The sequence below is a fragment of the Schistocerca americana genome, chromosome 2 (genome assembly GCF_021461395.2).
Source record: "Schistocerca americana isolate TAMUIC-IGC-003095 chromosome 2, iqSchAmer2.1, whole genome shotgun sequence".
Taxonomy (NCBI): Eukaryota; Metazoa; Arthropoda; class Insecta; order Orthoptera; family Acrididae; genus Schistocerca; species Schistocerca americana.
The window spans coordinates 260,032,131-260,055,750 of NC_060120.1; the positions used below are offsets into that span (position 1 = coordinate 260,032,131).

A 23,620-nucleotide genomic window follows, 5' to 3' on the forward strand; every position below is an offset into this window, starting at 1 on the left:
ACCTCAGAAGTTAAGTCCCATAGTGTTCAGACCCATTTGGACCATTTGAACTACATGTATGTGTTGTGTGTAGTGTTGTGTAATGTTTGTGTTGTATGATGATGAGGATGAGGGAAGAGAGAGGCTGAAACCTGGTGCCAGCTCTAGCCTGCTCTTTGCGAGTAGCACAAATGGGGCCGCCAAGCTTAACACCCCAATCCAACGGACAGCCCATCATCAAAAGCGTCACATGCCTGCATTTCATTAGACACTGTGATGAGATATGGTATTTAAATCAGGACATTGACGGAAATTCTGGTGTCAGGAACTTTATGCCATCACCTTTCCTCCTCTTGCTGGCAAAATACTGGCAGTGAAAATTTTTTCTACCACTGGGAATCGAACTGACGTACCCTTGGGTCAAGTGTCATCACCAAACGAGACTTTTCTTTTTTTGAGGAAGTAGAGCTGTCAGCCTCAAGCCAATACAGGCAGGGTGCGGTGGGATCACTACCTGAGGCCTGGCCTTCATGCCCCTTCCTGTCCCTGAACCACTCCCTTCCCTCCCAGGAAGGCAGATTAAACAAAACATCTTTATTCTTATAATAACGTCCTTCTGGGAGTAAAACAGTAATCAATCCACAGCAAAAAAATTTAAGCTTAAATAGAACGTGAAGGCCGCCCTTCCAGTGGAACCAATGTTAGACACTACACCTGTGGTCACCATCGATCAGCATATCAATGGAACCTTTTAATCCACCATTAGGACCAGGCATGTCTTCAGGAAGAAAGGGTTCATAAGGTTCTGTCACTTTTTCCCGCTCGTTCCGTAAAATTAACATGCACATAAGGTTAACTTCTCATACCCGACACACCCCAACTGTCCAACTGTGGGTAGGGTCCAAGAAGACACTACCCAGATAATTAGCAAAGTATTAGGGGTAATGCAGGTGGTGTCATAGATGAGTGAATCGTTCTGATAGGGAGGTCCAAAAATTGAGAAAGTGTTTGTCATCATCTCGGTAAAGATACAATATGGTCAAACCTATGATCTATATGACTGCATTTATGTTAGTATACAGACAAAACGTCATACCCAAGATACCCACTGGACCACGTTCAAAGATCGCAGCAAGTCGCTACAGTGTTGTAGGAGGCAAGTATAGGTAAGGTGTGCCATCCGTCGACTGTCATGTGTAAAGATAACCTCCCAAACATTTGATCATACACCAGAGTGGGAATGTGGCAAAGCTCCCTTCAGGCAAGCCACTGCCAATGATCATTGCTCCATACTTCTCCAAGTTCAAGCAGCTTCCGGCTATGGCACACTAATGGGCACTTCAGTCCAGTAATGTTTGGACATCATCTAGGGTATGTACTAACAACACTGGATCATCCGTGTACATGTGGCAGACAAAGGTATGGTCTCTCAACGTAAGTCTGTGTGGCTGACATCATGGTCTATGTAACAGTGGCTCCACAGCAATGGCATACATATCCACCGACAGGGAGCAACCTTGCCTCACAGAACAGGTGATAGTGAACTTGCCTGCAATATGTCCATCGATCATAACCTGTGAAGTCGCATTACAAAGAAGGCGCATGATGATGTGTATGAAAGACTGGGGAAAGGCCAGCTGCCGCAGCACCTTCTCAAGATAACTGTGGCATACCTTATTGAAAGCATGGTCAATCTCCACTGACGCTACAGCTCTGTGCATGTGACACGCCTCTGCCAGTGTGACGACACTGTGGTAATCACTGAGTGCTATCTGTATGTTGCTGTCATCTTGGAGACACTTAGTGCAGGACACTGAATGTGGGCAGCCAGAATTCTCCCAAATGTCTTGAAATTGCTGTTGAGCACCATAAGAGGCCGATAATGGTCAACTCCCCTTTCAGCAGACAGCTTGGGGATCGATATAAGGATGCCATCAACAAAGGCAGGTGGCATCTGCACTGCAGGGTTCATCAGTTCCTGGTGTATCATAACCCATGGGGGGCATCATAACATCATGGAATGTATCATAAAGCTCTGTTGGGAGACCGTCTCGGCCCAGAGATTTGTTGGTCGCTCCTTTGCTGGGGGCGTTGGTGGCGTCCTCTGCCGTTATGGAGTACACGAGGGTCGCCACTGCATTTCCATCGAGGGTCGAAGACAGCAAGTAGAAGACGTCATCTATCGCCATAACATCCTGATCTCCTGTGGCATAGAACTGCCGGTAATGATCTGACAAGGCGTTGGCGATATCCTAATGGCCCATCAGGAGCTGGCCATCCAGCATATTCAGAGTAGGGGTCAATACCATTCGACATCTGTGATGTTCGCAGAATATGTGGTACAAGGTCAGCAGTTCTCCCTCGATGTGGTCCTGACTACACACATGATCAAGTGTGCCATCGTGACAATGTCATGTAAACATTGTGATCTTTACTTGCAGTCGCCAGACCTCAGCCTGACATCCTGGCGGCGGCAGTTAGTCGTATTTCTCCAGCAGTGGCGTAAAATGATATTCCATGGTGTCTGTTGCGAACACATAGCCTCTCAAACATAGTTCGTCATTACATGCCGCAGTGCAGGTTTTGTGCAATCAAGCCAGCACAGGATCATGGAAGGAAAGGTCAGATGCTGCCTCTCACAGTTCCTTCTGGTCTCCACCATCCTCTGGCGACGTTCTGGATCCTCAAGGAGCGCTACATTCATCTTTCATGTGCTCCTGCTCCGCCACAACCTCTGTCGTGGGAGGGAGGTGATGCAGAGGTGCAGGTAGGTATCATGATCCATGTAGAATGCCAGCCATATGTCAGCATCAAGCGTCGCTGCTGTAACTCTCAGGAAAACATATTCTTCTGTCTGTTGCTGTGGGAACTCTGCAAGGTGTTGACAAGGCAAAGGTCTTGCACCAGGCGTTGCAGTTCTCCGCATGTGCTAAAGTGTGGTATTTGATCCTGTGACGACTGGACACAATTCAAGTTACCCCCAAGGATGATATGGTCGTAGTGTCCCTCGAATGAGGGTGCAACCTCCTCTGCCTAAAATCTTGTATGGTCTCTAATCTGTACTAGAGAGAACACGTAAATTCACAATCATGACGTTCTGATATGTGATAGCAAATCTTTGTGCTGACGGAAGGTAGGCCACACAATCAGTCATGACGACTCCCTTCACAAGAATGGTCACACCACTGCCATTATCAGTGCATCATGGCGCCTTAAAAACGTTGTATCCGTAAATGGACAGGAACTGGTCGAGGCACACTTCCTGGAGGAGTGCGTCATCGAGATCTGACACGCAGAACAAGTCACGAAACTTCTACATCTTGACCTCAGAACTGATGATATTGAGTTGGATGGTGCCAATCCAGTAGGCCTGGCACAGGGAGGCTGTATTGTTGGCGCCAGTTGGGAGAGGTGGAAGAACAGAAGAAGGCCCCACCATCAAGAATGGATCCCCTCCCATGTGCACTGCAGTTTAATTCTCGTGATGTGAAGCAATTGCAACTGCTTTAGCTGCTGCTGCAGACGTCATGTCCTCGATATTGTCGGCCCATGCAGTCAGGCTTGTGCAGTGATCACCCCTGGAATTAACAGGGCAGCTGAAGTTTGCAGTACATCCAAGATAGGGTCAGATGCTGAAACCCTTTGCTGTCCATCATCGAGAAGCATGGCACTGTGAGAGGTTTCCTTCGAATTCGCTGCTGATCAAATCACGTCAGAGGATCCGACGATCACATCTTCCTGCTGGGCATGGTCGCCACCGTCGAGATCTTCGTCTTCAGTTGACATCCTCATGGAGGTATTGGATGGAGCCAGTCGACGTTTCTTCCTTCGCTTTGGAGCGACTGGGTGTCATTTCCATCATGTACAAAAGCGTCGGTTCTCACCGACAAATCTGCGACGGCCATCTCTCCTGCATGGCTGTTCCCCTCCGCATTGCAAAACCAAAGACAGAGGTTGCCCTGGTAGTACAAAATGCCCGTTCGTAGTGCGCTGCCGCCGCTGCATCGGAGCCTGCTCAGTCGACAGTCAATTATCAGTTGGTAGAGCCACCACATACGTCAACTGGAGCGCCGTTACATTGGGCGACATCTTCTCATCTCCCGTCGGTATCGCGTAATGTTACGTTGCATACAGCTTGATCTGAGATGTCCCTCTTGTTCGAATCTCGAACAGGTCTTTGGCTGGCCGTCGTAGCTTAAGATGTCACGGCATCTGTCATTGTACAAATGGGACAGGAAGTGTTTAGTAAGGTCTATGCGCACCTGGCATGCCCCATTCAGAACTTTTGTAAGTAGTAAAGTGTGCCCATTTTTTCGCTGTATGGCTTATCACAGTGCCATAGGGTCTCAATGCGACGATTACCATTTCTGCTAGTACCTCAAATGGCAACTCCAACACTAGGACCGTCCTCTGGCACCTGATTGTTCCACTTTCACAGAGCCAGTGTGTCAATCCGAAAGTCTGAATTGAAGGTCGATCGTTTTTTAGAGAATGCTTTCACAAGCTGCGTCATCCACCAGTTGCACGTGGAGAGGTGAATCCCTATTACTTCGTGATGATCGACGTGAACGTCATCTCGTAAAAACTGTTCGATTTCCAACGCTTTCAGTCGCGCACACTCGGCCGTAAAACTGAACTTCAGCGTCGACTTTCGTCATGAATATGTCACGGTTCGTCGGTAGAAGTAAGCTGTGCGGTGATGGCTGTAGATCACAGCAACACCACGCGCGTCCTAACGCGGCAGGGACGTAAGCAGGACGTCCGAACCGCTGCCCTGCCAAAGGCAGACTCCCGACTTCGGCCACAGAGGCAGGTTACCGTAAACAGTCACCGTCAGATTAGAAGTGGCGGCTCGCCACCTTGGTGCAGGGGGTCTAAATGCACCTGTAGCCAGTCTGATGCCCCCACAGTGGACCTAGTGGGTGTGAACGTCACACGTCCATAATGAAGCTAGAACAAAACGCCGGCCTGAGTGGCCAAGCGGTTCTAGACGCTTCAGTCTGGATCCGCGCGACCGCTACGGTCGCAGGTTCGAATCCTGCCTCGGGCATGGATATGTGTGCTGTCCTTAGGTTAGTTAGGTTTAAGTAGTTCTAAGTTCTCGGGGACTGATTACCTCAGATGTTAAGTCCCATGGAGATCAAAGTCTTTTTAGAACCAAACAAACGCTATATAACACTGGAACAGACATGCTTGACCTCCTCCCCAAACTCTGTGTGCTCCACGCTTTAAACTTTTAAGGGCTTTGATGGATCGAGAGGAAAAGTCCCTCAAGTGTGGCAGGTAAGTAAACGTCTGGTAGAAATTGGTGCCCACATACCTCACGACTCGTTAAAATTTAAAATGGTATCCCTCAGTTTCAGTTCTGGGATATGAAAAGGGGACAGGAACGGTTAATAAGCAAAACACACAGTTTATTTTCTGGCGATGACTTACGACCACTTCTTTGTGCCCATTTCTCCAGTCTCTTAGTAGTCATCTGCAGGTTACATCATAAATCACAGGTAACTAACGCTCACGACCGTTATGACGTGTACTTGAACTAAACCTGATTTTATCCTCGTAGTGACGCTACTAATGCCACTTCTTTGCTACTGACCCGAAATCTGTAGACATATGTCTGCCAACTTTCGTTTATGTCGCACAACTCCTCCTTGGTCTTGCAATTTGTTTCTGTCAGTGTATTTTTGTAAGCACATTCAGCACATATGTGGGTCCGGTCGGCAGAATGTGTTGCGAATAGAGTTAGTAGGATAGAAGTAGTAAATTAAAATAAAATGATTTAAAAACAGTCTTGATCGCAGACGATGTTAACTTATGACCGATTTCACCCTTTTAATTAACAGCCATCATTAGAGTTTGAACTGTAATAACAAAAGTAAAAGAGCTATATTACGCAGAGAAGTCAATGATGTAAAAGTATTCACTGAAACGATAAATCATTACCCAGCTGGACGCAGGCGATGGCGCCTGACCCGCTGTGGACGCCTCGGTCACTGTAACAGATGCTGGTGGCTAAGCAACAGGTCAGGCGCCATCGTCGTCATCCAGCTCGGTAATGATTTACCCTTTCAGTGTATACTTTTACATAATTGAATTCTCTATGTAATGCAGCTCTTTTACTTTTGTTGTTACAGTGTAAATTCTGATGATGGCCCTTAATTAAAATGCTGAAACCAGTCAGAATTTGACATCGGCTGCGATCAAGACCGTTTGTAAATAATTTTATGACAAAGAAGATCGCTGTTCTCCAACAATGTTATATAAAAATAATAAATTAAAATATCATGCATGATGCGGCAGTTTGTTACACATCTTTGTATTTGACGTCGTATCTCCTCAAGTGTGTCCTGCAATGATATATTTTTGTAGGTACGCTCAACAGATACTATCAAGGAAATGTGTTTCGAATAGAGTTAGTAATAAAGAAGTACTAAAATTGAAACGTCATGCAGTTTTACAGCGTGAACAGGGAAAATGCAGCAAGCCATAAACTTGTTTCTTTCATAATTTTGTGGGGGTTGTCAGCGACAATAGGTTTTGGAAAAATTTGAAATTGTGTGTGAAGTTTCTTGGAAGTCGCAAATTGCCCTTATTCTGAAAAAGTGAGTGAACAAAGAATAGATATTCGCGCGTCGTAGGCTACATTCCTTTTTCACCCTTACTTCTTTGATAAGTAGGTGTTCCTAAACCCTACAGTGGTTATCTCCAGACAGTAAGTGATATGTGTGCCAAGTTTGGTTGAAATCGGTCTAGTGTTTTTGGAGGGTATGTGGAATGTACATAAATACGTACATCCATTTTTGTATTGTATGGATTCCTGTCTTTCCCTGAACTTTTTTATAGTTTTATTTTTCGTCAGTCAATCGACTTAGTTCTTCTGTTACCCAAGGTCCCATCTTAGTTACCTTTCTTGTGCCTATGTCTGACTGCAACATCTGTGATGCCCATTTTTAGAGATGTCCACTCCTCTTCAACTGAACTGCCTAGTGTACTGTTCCCCATCGCAGTACCCGCATCCTTAGCGAACTTCAAACGCCGTCTCATCACTCATGAGTACTTTAGTGTACCATTTCCTTCCACTCAGACTCCTCCGTACGATTCTCCTAAACCTCAGTCGATTCTTCATCGTTACTAAATTATGATCTGAGTCTGTATCTGCTCCTCGATATGATTTACAATCCAATATCTGATTTGGGAATCTGTGTCCGACCATGAAGTAATTCAGCTGAAACTTCCAGCGTATCTGGGTCTTTTCCAAGTTTTCTTCCTCCTCTTGTGATTCTTGAACAAGGTATTCACTATTACCTTCAGAAATTTATTACAGAACTCAAAAAGTCTTTCTCCTCCCTGATGCTTACTGCCTATCCTATATTCTCCCGTAACCTTTTCTTGTATTCCTTCACCTACAACCGGATTTCAGTCCCCCACGATTATTAGTTTTCAGTCTCCCTTTACATACTGACTTACCAGTTAAATATTCTCATAATTGCACTTCTTCCATATACTCATTTTCCGAAAGCGACGCCGGCATTTATATCTGAACTACCGTTGTCAACATTGGTTTGCTGTCGAAACTGACGAGAACAACCCTATCACTGAACAGCTTCATGCCCTACTTTTCTACTTATATCGCATCCTAATACCGTTACACTGTTTCCTGCTGCTGCTGATATTACCCTATATTCGCCTGTCCAGAAATCCTAGCCCTTGGAGTACCCTCACAGAGAGCCGAATGGGGGACTAGTCTGGAATCTTTCACCAATGGAGTGATCATCGTGACATTTTTGTAGTTACATCCCACATGCCCTGCAGATATATATTATGTATCTTTAACTCAGTGGTTTCCAGTGCCTAGAATCTTCATATCGTTCATCATTGCTGACTGTTCCGCCTTTTGTGGGCATTTTCCCATCAAATGGGCAAGGGAGTGTCCTGAAACTCTGTCTGCTACTCCATCTTCCTTGACAAGGTCATCGGCTGAGCGAAGATGACTTCTTATGCCGGAAGTCTTCGGCCGACGTCGCTGATCATTCTTAATCGAAATTTAAGCAGCGACCGGGTTTGAACCCGGGATAGAGAACGTTTCGATTAGTAGTCAATGATGCTCCCCTAGGCCACAGGTGAAAGAGAAGACGTGTTTATCAGAATGAGATTTTCACTCTGCAGCGGAGTGTGCGCTGATATGAAACTTCCTGGCAGATTAAAACTGTGTGCTCGACCGAGACTCGAACTCGGGACCTTTGCGTTTCGCGGGCAAGCGCTCTACCAACTGAGCTACCGAAGCACGACTCACGCACGGTACTCACAGCTTTACTTCTGCCAGTACCTCGTCTCCAACATTCCAAACTTTACAGAAGCTCTCCTGCGAACCTTGCAGAACTAGCACTCCTGAAAGAAAGGATATTGCAGAGACATGGCTTAGCCACAGCGTGGGGGATGTTTCCAGAATGAGATTTTCACTCTGCAGCGGAGTGTGCGCTGATATCCTTTCTTTCAGGAGTGCTAGTTCTGCAAGGTTTGCAGGAGAGCTTCTGTAAAGTTTGGAAGGTTGGAGACGAGGTACTGGGAGAAGTAAAGCTGTGAGTACCGGCCGTGAGTCGTGCTTCGGTAGCTCAGTTGGTAGAGCGCTTGCCCGCGAAACGCAAAGGTCCCGAGTTCGAGTCTCGGCCGGGCACACAGTTTTAATCTGCCAGGAAGTTTCATATCAGCGCACACTCCGCTGCAGAGTGAAAATCTCATTCTGGAAACATCCCCCAGGCTGTGGCTAAGCCATGTCTCTGCAATATCCTTTCTTTCAGGAGTGCTAGTTCTGCAAGGTTCGCAGGAGAGCTTCTGTAAAGTATCAGGAGCGCCGTGGTCCCGTGGTTAGCGAGAGCAGCTACGGAACGAGAGGTCCTAGGTTCAAGTCTTCCCTCGAGTGAAAAGTTTAATTTTAGCCGGCACGGTAGCTCAGCGTGTTCGGTCAGAGAGCCGGTTGGCCTCTGTAATAAAAAACTGAGTGGAAGGATCAACCACCGAACTTAAACAGGATGTCTTGCGACGTCCGCACCGACCAAACACAACGATCAATAACGAACAAAAAAAAAAAAAAAAAAAAAAAAAAAAAAAAGTTGGTAGAGCGCTTGCCCGCGAAAGGCAAAGGTCCCGTGTTCGAGTCTCGTTCGGGCACACAGTTTTATTCTGCCAGGAAGTTTCAAGATGTGTTTATGTTTTACATATCGACTCCCATTACTTATGTCACGTCGTGAGACAAGTCCACTTCTGCACAGGAACCTCTATGTGCTCTTCCCACCTGTCCACTTGCTCCGCTGCGTTTCACCGTGTAATTCCTCCTGCAGTGCTGAGGCATTAGCTTTTAGTTCCTTCTGCGTGTATTTTTGCCTTTCTACATGCTGAATCAGTTTTTCGATGCCAAATTCTTTCCATCTCTCTTGCATCCCCTTCTTCCTGGCATCCATGCACTTCGTGTTTACTTCATTGCTGTATTCGTGTCATTTGCTGCGCGTTTATGCTCTTCCTTTCTTTCGTCGATCTATTACAGTATTTCTTCAGTCACTCGCGGTTTCTTTGCATTATCTTCCTTGTACCTTTATCGGTCGATAACAGTTATGTGATTTCCACTTCTAGAGATGCCAATTCCTCTACAACTGAACAGCTTATTGTGGCATTTACTATCGAAATATCTGCAGCCTTAAGGTACAACAAACGTATCTCATCATTCCTCGCTTGTTCAGTATTCCGCTTCTTTCGTCATTGGATCTTCTGGATGATTCTCATAAATTCCAGTCTACTCTTTATCATAACTAAGTTGTGTCGTAAGACTAAATCTGCTCCTGGGTACACCTTGAAGACCAACATCTAATACGGGAAAGCTGTCTCATCATGGAAGTAATCCAGCTGAAATCTTCCATGTGTCTGAGTATTTTCCAAGAACATTCACCTGTGTTGTGGTTTCTGAACAGTGTGTTCGATATTAATATCTCGAATCTATCGTAGAATTCAATTAGTCTTTAACGTCCTCGTTCCTACAACCGAGCCTACATTCTCCTGCAAATCTCTGTTACATTCCTATGGCTCCTATTGCTTTCCAGTCACCCAGCTTCAATTCACGTTCTACGTTCTACATCTATACTCCGCGAGCCACCTTACGGTGTGTGGCGGAGGGTACTTATTGTACCACTATCTGATCCCCCCTTCCCTGTTCCATTCACGAATTGTGCGTGGGAAGAACGACTGCTTGTAAGTCTCCGTATTTGCTCTAATTTCTCGGATCTTTTCGTTGTGATCATTACGCGAGATATATGTGGGCGGTAGTAATATGTTGCCCATCTCTTCCCGGAATGTGCTCTCTCGTAATTTCGATAATAAACCTCTCCGTATTGCGTAACGCCTTTCTTGAAGTGTCTGCCACTGGAGCTTGTTCAGCATCTCCGTAACGCTCTCGCGCTGACTAAATGTCCCCATGACGAATCGCGCTGCTTTTCGCTGGATCATGTCTATCTCTTCTATTAATCCAACCTGGTAAGGGTCCCATACTGATGAGCAATACTCAAGAATCGGACGAACAAGCGTTTTGTAAGCTACTTCTTTCGTCGATGAGTCACATTTTCTTAGAATTCTTCCTATGAATCTCAACCTGGAGCCTGCTTTTCCCACTATTTGTTTTATGTGATCATTCCACTTCAGATCGCTCCGGATAGTAACTCCTAAGTATTTTACGGTCGTTACCGCTTCCAATGATTTACCACCTATGGCATAATCGTACTGGAATGGATTTCTGCCCCTATGTATGCGCATTATATTACATTTATCTACGTTTAGGGAAAGCTGCCAGCTGTCGCACCATGCATTAATCCTCTGCAGGTCCTCCTGGAGTACGTACGAGTCTTCTGATGTTGCTACTTTCTTGTAGACAACCGTGTCATCTGCAAATAGCCTCACGGAGCTACCGATGTTGTCAACTAAGTCATTTATGTATATTGTAAACAATAAAGGTCCTATCACGCTTCCCTGCGGTACTCCCGAAATTACCTCTACATCTGCAGATTTTGAACCGTTAAGAATGACATGTTGTGTTCTTTCTTCTAGGAAATCCTGAATCCAATCACAAACCTGGTCCGATATTCCGTAAGCTCGTATTTTTTTCACTAAACGTAAGTGCGGAACCGTATCAAATGCCTTCCTGAAGTCCAGGAATACGGCATCAATCTGTTCGCCAGTGTCTACGGCACTGTGAATTTCTTGGGCAAATAGGGCGAGCTGAGTTTCACATGATCTCTGTTTGCGGAATCCATGTTGGTTATGATGAAGGAGATTTGTATTATCTAAGAACGTCATAATACGAGAACACAAAACATGTTCCATTATTCTACAACAGATTGACGTAAGCGAAATAGGCCTATAATTATTCGCATCTGATTTATGACCCTTCTTGAAAATGGGAACGACCTGCGCTTTCTTCCAGTCGCTAGGTACTTTACGTTCTTCCAGCGATCTACGATAAATTGCTGATAGAAAGGGGGCAAGTGCTTTAGCATAATCACTGTAGAATCTTAAGGGTATCTCGTCTGGTCCGGATGCTTTTCCGCTACTAAGTGATAGCAGTTGTTTTTCAATTCCGATATCGTTTATTTCAATATTTTCCATTTTGGCGTCCGTGCGACGGCTGAAGTCAGGGACCGTGTTACGATTTTCCGCAGTGAAACAGTTTCGGAACACTGAATTCAGTATTTCTGCCTTTCTTCGATCGTCCTCTGTTTCGGTGCCATCGTGGTCAACGAGTGACTGAATAGGGGATTTAGATCCGCTTACCGATTTTACATATGACCAAAACTTTTTAGGGTTCTTGTTTAGATTGTTTGCCAATGTTTTATGTTCGAATTCGTTGAATGCTTCTCTCATTGCTCTCTTTACGCTCTTTTTCGCTTCGTTCAGCTTTTCCTTATCAGCTATGATTCGACTACTCTTAAACCTATGATGAAGCTTTCTTTGTTTCCGTAGTACCTTTCGTACATGATTGTTATACCACGGTGGATCTTTCCCCTTGCTTTGGACCTTAGTCGGTACGAACTTATCTAAGGCGTACTGGACGATGTTTCTGAATTTTTTCCATTTTTGTTCCACATCCTCTTCCTCAGAAATGAACGTTTGATGGTGGTCACTCAGATATTCTGCGATTTGTGCCCTATCACTCTTGTTAAGCAAATATATTTTCCTTCCTTTCTTGGCATTTCTTATTACACTTGTAGTCATTGATGCAACCACTGACTTATGATCACTGATACCCTCTTCTACATTCACGGAGTCGAAAAGTTCCGGTCTATTTGTCGCTATGAGGTCTAAAACGTTAGCTTCACGAGTTGGTTCTCTAACTATCTGCTCGAAGTAATTCTCGGACAAGGCAGTCAGGATAATGTCACAAGAGTCTCTGTCCCTGGCTCCAGTTCTGATTGTGTGACTATCCCATTCTATACCTGGTAGATTGAAGTCTCCCCCTATTACAATAGTATGATCACGAAACTTCTTCACGACGTTCTGCAGGTTCTCTCTGAGGCGCTCAACTACTACGGTTTCTGATGCAGGTGGTCTATAGAAGCATCCGACTATCATATCTGACCCACCTTTGATACTTAACTTAACCCAGATTATTTCACATTCGCATTCGCTAATAACTTCACTGGATATTATTGAATTCTTTACTGCTATAAATACTCCTCCACCATTGGCGTTTATCCTATCCTTGCGGTATATATTCCATTCTGTGTCTAGGATTTCGTTACTGTTCACTTCCGGTTTTAACCAACTTTCCGTTCCTAATACTATATGCGCACTATTTCCTTCAATAAGAGATACTAATTCAGGAACCTTGCCCTGGATACTCCTGCAGTTTACCAATATTACGTTAACTTTTCCTGTTTTTGGTCTCTGAGGACGGACGTTCTTTATCAACGATGATAATGTCCTCTCTGGTAAGCCGTCAGGTATTTTATCGTTTCGCCCAAGGGGGGGTCCCTCTAACCTAAAAAAACCCCGTGTGCACGCCACACGTACTCTGCTACCCTAGTAGCTGCTTCCGGTGTGTAGTGCACGCCTGACCTGTCTAGGGGGGCCCTACAGTTCTCCACCCAATAACGGAGGTCGATGAACTTGCAACCATTATAGTCGCAGAGTCGTCTGAGCCTCTGGTTTAGACCCTCCACACGGCTCCAAACCAGAGGACCGCGATCGACTCTGGGCACTATGCTGCAGATATTAAGCTCAGCTTGCACTCCGCGTGCGATGCTGGTTGTCTTCACCAAATCAGCCAGCCGCCGGAAGGAACCAAGGATGGCCTCAGAACCCAAGCGGCAGGCGTCATTCGTTCCGACATGTGCTACTATCTGCAGCCGGTCACACCCAGTGCGTTCAATAGCTGCCGGAAGGGCCTCCTCCACATTACGGACGAGACCCCCCGGCAAGCACACCGAGTGCACACTGGCATTCTTCCCCGACCTACCCGCTATTTTCCTGAGGGGCTCCATAACCCGCCTAACGTTGGAGCTCCCTATAACTGATAGGCCCGCCCTCTGTGACTGTCGGGACCTTGCCGGAGAATCGGCCACTGGCCCAACAGGCGAGGCATCCTGTGCTGGCTCGGAAACGATGTCATCACCACTAGGAAGCACCCCGTACCTGTTGGAAAGGGGTAAGGCAGCTGCCACGCGGCCAGATCCCACCTTCGCCTTTCGGCCAGGCACGCGCGAGCCCACCACTGTCCGCCATTCACCCTGGAGTGATGGCTGACCGGTAAGATGCTCACTGCCGGAAGACGCAGCGACATCAGGGGTTCCATGTGATTCCAAGGCCACCGAAGTAGGCATAGGTCTCACCACAGTTGCCCCAACGCCACTACGAGCCGACGCCTGCGCCTCGAGCTCGATGAGCCTAACAGACAAAGCCTCCACCTGCCCCCGAAGAGTGGCCAAATCTCCTTGCGTCCGCTCACAACAACCACAGTCCCTACACATGACTATGTTTACCCTACTCTATACGGTGACAAATTCCCAAGATAATCTTCTGATGAGCTACTCTGATAATCAAGAAACACTCACTGAAATACGAGACGCGAAAACTACGCTAGGTTTTCCCAGAAAAACTATTTAAAAGCTAAGCGCAGCAAATAAGTACAAAAACGCTTTATACAAACAGTACTCGCTGCTGCTGGTGCTCTCGCTCTGGCTGTCACAAGACAACTGCTGATTCAAGTGACTAGTGGCTAACGGCCGCGAAACAAACAAAAGACGGTTTTAGGGCGCTTTCTGTTCTAAACGATCAAGAAAACACTAAGAAATCTAACACGAAAACTACGTAAAGTTTTATCAAGAACTGTTAGTTACTATGCAGAGCAGATAAACACAAATAGAATCCCTTCCTTAGTGGAAGGTCGTAAACAAAATGCAAAATAAACGCTTTATACAAACACGCCCCTACCCATCTTAATTTTCTCTTTCTTAAGTTGTCAGTATTGCTGATGCTCTCCGATATTGGAATAACACCACAGCTTTGTACATAACGAAGAAATCCTGTGCTTACCTCAGGCAAGAGACCAGGGTTCAAGTTCAAGTCTTCGAACAAATTTTAATTCGTTACTTCAGCTTCTGTTCTTATCGAAGATAAATTTTTAAACTCAGTATGTCTCCAGGAATGTGTAATTCCATCAGATGCTAGCACTGAGTTGTTTATAGCAACTCACTCTCTGCCTGTACTTTTTCCTCTTCTTTCGTTTCACACTCTCTGAGGTAGATTTGGTCAGTCAGTTTTTGTGTGTTGTTCTTTTCCCAGTGCTCAGTTCATTCATTCTTTCTGATCTCCTTTTCCTCTCTTCTTCTAGAATCATATGTTTGGGTATTTGCGTAGATTCGTCTTGGAACCTAATATTTTCATCTTTAGTAACTAATTCAGGTATTTGATGGATTAGTTTTTTTCTGAACTCCTTAGTTCTACTAGGTCTTTCTCGGTTTATTTAAACCATCTGGGGTTGTTTTGCAGTTACGGAAAAAGCCAAGGATTTGTTTGCTTAATCTGTTTGGGTTTATTCTGAGAAGACGCATTATTGTGGCCAAGATAGACACAAAGCCCATGCCTACTACAGTAGTACAAGTTTATATGCCAACTAGCTCTGCAGATGATGAAGAAATTGATGAAATGTATGACGAGATAAAAGAAATTATTCAGGTAGTGAAGGGAGACGAAAATTTAATAGTCATGGGTGACTGGAATTCGTCAGTATGAAAAGGGAGAGAAGGAAACATAGTAGGTGAATATGGATTGGGGGGAAGAAATGAAAGAGGAAGCCGCCTTGTAGAATTTTGCACAGAGCATAACTTAATCATAGCTAACACTTGGTTCAAGAATCATAAAAGAAGGTTGTATACCTGGAAGAATCCTGGAGAAACTAAAAAGTATCAGATAGATTATATAATGGTAAGACCGAGATTTAGGAACCAGGTTTTAAATTGTAAGACATTTCCAGGGGCAGATGTGGATTCTGGCCACAATCTATTGGTTATGAACTGCAGATTGAAACTGAAGAAACTGCAAAAAGGTGGGAATTTAAGGAGATGGGCCTGGATAAACTGAAAGAACCAGAGGTTGTAGAGAGTTTGAGGGAGAGCATAAGGAAACAATTGACAGGAATGGGGGAAAGAAATACAGTAGAAGAAGAATGGGTAGCTCTGAGGGATGAGGTAGTGAAGGCAGCAGACGATCAAGTAGGTAAAAAGACGAGGGCTAATAGAAATCCTTGGGTAACAGAAGAAATATTGAATTTAATTGATGAAAGGAGATAATATAAAAATGCAGTAAACGAAGGAGGCAAAAAGGAATACAAACGTCTCAAAAATGAGATCGACAGGAAGTGCAAAATGGCTAAGCAGGGATGGCTAGAGGACAAATGTGAGGATTTAGAGGCTTGTCTCACTAGGGGTAAGATAGATACTGCCTACAGGAAAATTAAAGAGACCTTTGGAGAGAAGAGAACCACTTGTATGAATATCAAGAGCTCAGATGGCAACCCAGTTCTAAGCAAAGAAGGGAAGGCAGAAAGGTGGAAGGAGTATATAGAGGGTTTATACAAGGGGGATGTACTTGAGGACAATATTATGGAAATGGAAGAGTTTGACAGAGCGCTGAAAGACCTGAGTCGAAACAAGGCCCCCGGAGTAGACAACATTCCATTAGAACTACTGATGGCCCTGGGAGAGCCAGTCATGACAAACTCTACCATCTGCTGAGCAAGATGTATGAGACAGGCGAAATACCCTCAGACTTCAAGAAGAATATAATAATTCCAATCCCAAAGAAAGCAGTTGTTGACAGATGTGAAAATTACCGAACTATCAGTTTAATAAGTCACAGCTGCAAAATACTAACGCGAATTCTTTACAGACGAATGGAAAAACTGGTAGAAGCGGACCTCGGGGAAGATGAGTTTGGATTCCGTAGAAATGTTGTAACACGTGAGGCAATACTAACCTTACGACTTATCTTAGAAGAAAGATTAAGAAAAGGCAAACCTACGTTTCTAGCACTTGTAGACTTACAGAAAGCTTTTGACAATGTTAACTGGAATACTCTCTTTCAAATTCTGAAGGTGGCAGGGGTAAAATACAGGGAGCGAAAGGCTATTTACAATTTGTACAGAAATCAGATGGCAGTTATAAGAGTCGAGGGGCATGAAAGGGAAGCAGTGGTTGGGAAAGGAGTGAGACAGGGTTGTAGCCTCTCCCCGATGTTATTCAATCTGTATATTGAGCAAGCAGTAAAGGAAACAAAAGAAAAATTAGGAGTAGGTATTAAAATTCATGGAGAAGAAGCAAAAACTTTGAGGTTCGCCGATGACATTGTAATTCTGTCAGAGACAGCAAAGGACTTGGAAGAGCAGTTGAACGGAATGGACAGTGTCTTGAAAGGAGGATATAAGATGAACATCAACAAAAACAAAACAAGGATAAAGGAATGTAGTCAAATTAAATCGGGTGATGCTGAGGGAATTAGATTAGGAAATGAGACACTTAAAGTAGTAAAGGAGTTTTGCTGTTTAGGGAGCAAAATAACTGATGATGGTCGAAGTAGAGAGGATATAAAATGTAGACTGGCAGTGGCAAGGAAATCGTTTCTGAAGAACAGAAATTTGTTAACATCGACTATAGATTTAAGTGTCAGGAAGTCGTTTCTGAAAGTATTTGTATGGAGTGTAGCCATGTATGGAAGTGAAACATGGACGATAACTCGTTTGGACAAGAAGAGAATAGAAGCTTTCGAAATGTGGTGCTACAGAAGAATGCTGAAGATAAGGTGGGTAGATCACATAACCAATGAGGAGGTATTGAATAGGATTGGGGAGAAGAGAAGTTTGTGGCACAACTTGAGTAGAAGAAGGGATCGGTTGGTAGGACATGTTTTGAGGCATTAAGGGATCACAAATTTAGCATTGGAGGGCAGCGTGGAGGGTAAAAATCGTAGAGGGAGACCAAGAGATCAATACACTAAGCAGATTCAGAAGGATGTAGGTTGCAGTAGGTACTGGGAGATGAAGAAGCTTGCACAGGATAGAGTAGCATGGAGAGCTGCATCAAACCAGTCTCAGGACTGAAGACCACAACAACAACAACAACATGCCCATAAAAAATTATCCTCCTTTCTCGCACTGCATGTGAAAGTTTTGTTCGATTTTCTGGTAGAGAGTTTAATTTTTGATGTAAACTATCTTATTATCTTGGAATTTTGGTCGTGTGATTTTCCGTAAAATTTTTCTTCCCTTTACCTCCCTTTTCTCCATTAGGCCTTTGAAGTTCATGTTTAGTGTTTCTGCTACGTACAATGTTTCTAGCTTTATCACTGTCTTGCAATGTGTAATTTTGGACCCCCACGAAAGGGATTATTTGTTGCATGGATCTTTTGTTAGTTGGAAAACCAGTTCAAGTTTATTTTTTCTCGATTCCATTACTTTGCTTTTCCCAGAATTCCAAATAATCCACTCTCAGAGACATTCAAATTCGTTCACTATTTAAATCTTTTGTTCTTGGAGCTTGAGGTGTTAACGTGAGTTCTCGATGTTTGTCATGACCTCAGTTTTTTTGAAGGAGATGTGAAGACCTATTTTAGCTGCTAGTTTCTTTAGTTCAAGGCCTGTGATTCTTCCATTGTTTCGGCAAACAGGGCCATATCATCTGCAAAAGCTATGCGATTTACCTTAAGACTCCTCCTTTTGCTACCCAATCTTATACCACTCTTTATATTTGTTTTCCATTCTCTGATTACTTTCTCAAGCGCACAACTGAACAGCAACGATGAGTGTCCATTCCGCTGTCGTACCCACGTTTTTATTTCGAGGGGTTCTGATAGTTCACCCATGAATTTAACTTTCGCAAATGTGTTTGTAAGCGTCTCTTTCTTGCTATTAGTTGTTTTCTCATCCGAACCCATTTCTTCCAGTGCTGCTAATAGAGATTCTCTGTTAATCGAATCATATGCTTTTTTTTAAATCAATGAAGGAGATTAAATATGTCTTTGCCCTTGATTTTCGGTATGACATAATGTTTATAAGTTTAGTAATTGTGCTGAAACCTCCCAGGTATTGCATGATGTGTCGGTCCAGTTGCGGCTCTGCACTGTTCAAAAGGACTTTAGAAATAATCTTGTACGGTATATCCAGGAGTGATGTTCCTCTATAATTGTTATGGTCTATCTTTAAGCCTTTCTTGTGGTTAGGGTGGATGAGAGCTATTCTTCATTCTGCGGCTCTCTCTTCTTCTTTCCAGATTTTATCGAAAATACATTGAATAGATGTAATTGCATTTTTGCCAGCTTCTTTCCATAGTTCGGTCATTATTTCGTTTTCTACAGACACTTTCTTGTTTTTCTGTTCTAAAGTTACCTTCTGTAGTTCTTCAGACGTTGGTGGTTCTGTATCTGGCTTCTCGCTGTTACTTGGGATGGATTTAAAATTTTCAGGGATGGTTTCACAGTTCAGGAGCTTCTCAAAAACAATGGTTCAAATGGCTCTGAGCACTATGGGACTTAACATCTAAGGTCATCAGTCCCCTAGAACTTAGAACTAATTAAACCTAACTAACCTAAGGACATCACACACATCCATGCCCGCGGCAGGATTCGAACCTGCGACCGTAGCGGTCGCGCGGTTCCGGACTGAAGCGCCCAGAACCGCTCGGCCACCCTGGCCGGTGCTTCTCAAAGTTGGCTACTAGTATCTTGCAATTTTCCGTTTTATTGTGAGCGATGGTCCCATTTACATCTCGAAATTGATGGGTGGGCACTTCGTATTTTGATAACCTTTATTTGAACGTTCTGTAAAAGCTTCTTGTGTTGTTTTTAGTAAATTCTTCATCGGTTTGGAGAAGGGTTTTGTTTTAATGAGTCTTTTTAATCCTTTTTATACTTTTATATAACAGTTCTAACGCTAATGAAATTTAATCTGCGTTCTTCTGTTTTCTGTGATTGCCAATTTTGCCACGTCTGTTTACTTGTTTCAATGAGGGCATCACATTCAAATGACCACCTAGGGTGTTTTTTGCTTTTTACATTGGGTGCTATCCATTCGGCCATAGTACTGTTTCCCTTGATATCCACCCACCTTCGGGTCTGAATCGGTTCTGTTGCTTTTGTGAATTCATCTGATTTTAATATTTTTTCGGTGTTGTACTCTCGATCCTTGATTTGTTTTACGCTTTCTTTCCTGCTTGGGATGACTTTGAACTTAATTTTAGAGAGGTAGTGCTCCGAATTCTAGGTACACCCATGACTACCCTAACATTCACGATTTCTTTGCGCGAAAATTTCTTTCTTGCCACATGATCAATTTTTAAATTCTCCTAGGTTGGGGTTTGGGAGTGTTCATGTCTTTTGTATTCGTGATAGTTCTTTAAAAGCTGTAGATTTAAGAATTAGGTGGTGTGCTTGGCAAAGTTCTATTAGCCTGGTGCAATTCTGGTTTGTTCTTTTGTGGGCAAGATAATCTCCAATAGTTTTCTTATATTTTTTCCTTTACCAATCCATGCAGTAAAGTCTCCAAGAAGAACGATGATGTTTTTTATCCTGAATTTTCTGAATCATATTATCTAGCTGATTCCAAAAGGCTTCTAGTTTTTGTTTTTATTATCTTCATTCATAGGTGTTTGGGCATTGATGATTGTGTAGATTTTGTTTGTACTTGTGAATGTAAGACTTGAGTCTCTCCAATGCGGAATCAAAGTTAACTATTGAGTTCAAGATTTTTTGACGACTATAAAGGCTGTTCCAAGATGTGGCACATTTTTCATCACTCTCAGTCCCACTTTCCCTTTGTATATCCTAAAAGCTTTAGAGTCGAAGGTATCTGTATCCGCGTATCGCGTTTCTGGAATGGCTGCTATGAGTATGTTGTGGTCCTTTAGCGCATCTGTCAGTTGTTTTAGTTTTTCAGTCTTCGACAGTGAGTTTACATTAAAAGTTGCTAAGTACGTTGGTTGTTTATATTGAAATTTAGCTGAGGTTCCAAGACTTGTCTTCGTGCAATGTTGCAGACTCCCCAAAATCCGAATGTCTGCTGACGTAATGACTTATGGTGGATCGTCCACCTGGGGTAAAATGGTTGACATCACAGACTTCCGTAATTGATGAACGTTATTTTGGGAGTAGCCCGAGAGCCACAAGAAAATACAGCCAAGATTGGGAGTCTTGTAGGTAGTTCTTCCGCTCTCTCCGCCGTTGGGAATCTAAGTTTCCTCGACCGTCTTTGAGACCGTTGACCAGGTTTCACCTAATAACCCTAGAAAGGGGCCCTTAGTGGGTGCTACCATCTGGAGCCAGATGGACCCAGGTTTATTTACGAGCTGTTACTCCACCTCTTCCTCCTTCGTCATCACTTGCAAGATAGGGCCCCAAACTTGGGATCGGCACTGCTCGAGTTTCGGCATATACGATTGTACGCTGCTGTTAATATTACCCATCATTCATCTGACCAGAAGACCTCATTTTCTCTCCATCTCACTTCACTAACCCCCACTGCGTATGGACTGACCCATTGCATTTGTAGTTTTAGACTTTCCAGCTTCACTACCACATTCAGACTTCTGACATTCCACACCCGGACTCCTACACTTTTAACATTTCGTTGATTATTTAATCATATTCTCAAGATCACCTTCCCACTGCCAGTTCTTTCTAAATTGCAAAGTATATGGTAGGAAATCGGATGTGTCCTGTAGGAAAGATTCTAGCAGTTATCTAAAGAGATTCAGAGAAATCGACGAAAAGCTGAATCTGGATGTCATGATGGGGATTCGAATGGCCGACATCACAAATATGAGCTCATTGTCACACCATTGAGCCTTGTCGCTCAATTTTTCCAAATGGAGTCGTTTAATTCTGTGGTGCAGAACTTCATTGATGGCAACTATGTGCTCGAACTTCAAAGTGGTCGTGAGTATCAGTTCTGACGTTTAAAATCCATTCCAGTTTCTATTGTTTTATTAAGGTGAAAAGCTGCTACATATTAGTCATTGTAAACGCTAATGCTTAGGTTCTTTACAGGTCCAGTATGGGGCCGAAGCTGATCAACACGCACTTCAGCGACGTGTGTGCTTAGGTTGTGGCCTCGCGTAGCGTCTTATTTACAGCTGAAGTAAGGAACTGCAGTGTATTCACTTTATAATAAATAAAAGTTGATAGTCTTCATTGATTTCAGTGCCGCTCCAACCCCATAGCCCACGATATTTCAAGTGGAAGTCAGTGAAATATCGTATGGATTCCACACACCGGAAAGAATTGTAAAATTCAGTATAACTGATATGCACATAATGCAATTTGCAATGTGTTTATGGAGGTGCATATACGTACTAAAAAAGATTGTGGCAGATTGTTAAGCTTTCTTTTTTCCCAAATATTGGACGATACATTTCACATATTTAGTTCGATTTATGTTTCGACGATTACTTTACTTTACTTTATTCTCTTATAAAAATTCTTATCGAATTGAAATCATTTCAAATGGAATTTCTCAACAGGAATGCCAAAACAGTTCACATACGCCTAAAATATTGATGTCACAATTGATATTCCTGAAGGCAAGCTCGCACGATAAACTGAGACTGCGTCAGTCATCGAAATGAACAACTATCTACTGAGGAGACCAACGAAGAAAAAGAAGCCTGATAAGCGTTCGAGGGTACAATAAGCTACAAATTATCGAGAAATATGAGCATAATTCCTGAACTGGGCGTCGAACAGTTTATGAGGTAAAGCTTAACCGTCGGTCATCTAGAACACAATGGCGTCAAGGCATGTAATTAGTAAAGTTCTGAAACTGAAGATAAACATTTCGCCAGAGCTATATGTTATTGGCTCTTGTAATTGTGACCTTGCACTGAAGAGCCAAAGGAACTGGTACACCTGCCTAATACCGTGTAGAGCCCCTGTGAGCACGCAGAAGTGTCGTAACACGACGTGGCATGGACTCGACTAATGTCTGACGTAGTGCTGGAGGGAACTGACACCATAAATCTTGCAGTACTGTCCATAAATCCATGAAAGTACGAGGGGTTGGAGATCTCTTCTGAATAGCACATTTCACGGCATCCCAGATATGCTCAATAATGTTCATGTCTGGGGAAATTGGTGCCCAGCGGAAGTGCTTAAAGTCAGGAAAGCGTTCCTGGAACCACTCTGTAGCAATTCTGGACCTTTGGGGTATCGCACTGTCCTGCTGGAATTGCCCAAGTCCATCGGAATGCGCAATGGACATGAATGGAAGTAGGCGATTAGGCAGGATGCTTACGTACGTGTCGCCTGTCAGTCACATCTAGACGTATCAGGGGTCGCATATCACTCCAACTGCACACACCCCACACCAGTGAGAACCTCCCCAGCTTGAACAGTCCCCTGCTGACATGCAGCGTCCATGAATTCACTAGACTGTCTCCATACCTGTACACGTCCATCCGCTCGATACAATTTGAAGTGAGACTCGTCAGACTAGGCAACATGTTTCCAGTCATCAACAATCAAATGTCGGTGTTGAAGGCCCTGGCGAGGCGTTAAGCTTTGTATCGTGCAGTCATCAAGAATACACGAGTGGGCCTCGGCTGCGAAAGCCCATATCGATGAGACTTGGTGATGGCCCAGCACTGAAATCTGCAGCAATTTGCGGAAGGGCTGCACTTCTGTCACGTTGAACCATACTCTTCAGTCGTCGTTGGTCCCGTTCTTGCAGAATATTTTTCCGGCCTCAGCGATGTCGGAGATTTGATGTTTTATCGGATTCTTAATATTCACGGAACACTCGTCAAATTGTCGTACGGGAAAATCCCCACTTCATCGCTTCGTCGGAGATGGTATGTCCCATCGCTCGTGCGCCGACTATAACACCACGTTCAAACTCACTTAAATCATGATAACCTGTCATTGTAGTAGCAGTAACCGATCTAACAACTTCGCCGTATTCTGCCTTTTTAAACCTCTCTGTATTTGAATACGCATGCCTATGTCACTTTCTTTGGCTCTTCAGTGTATCTACAACTCCTGTTAGTTCATTAGAAAAAGGGTCCACAGAAGCACTGGGTGATTAATACATAAACAAGACAACTGATTTGTTGTTGATGTC

General features: G+C 43.9%; 1 protein-coding gene and 1 non-coding gene across 2 annotated transcripts in view; both read left to right on the plus strand.

Annotated features, from left to right (window-relative positions):
* LOC124593942 overlaps window positions 1-21,696 on the plus strand; it is a 142,007-nt gene extending 120,311 nt beyond the window's left edge. Inside the window, exon 6 of the mRNA XM_047132292.1 lies at window positions 21,553-21,696. Coding sequence (XP_046988248.1) covers window positions 21,553-21,575 — 23 coding nt within the window. The 3' untranslated portion in view covers window positions 21,576-21,696. The remainder of the gene's footprint in view (window positions 1-21,552) is intronic.
* Window positions 8,583-8,657, plus strand: Trnar-gcg. The gene has a single exon. It is a non-coding gene; the product is annotated as a tRNA-Arg (tRNA).
* Window positions 21,697-23,620: the final 1,924 nt, after the last annotated feature.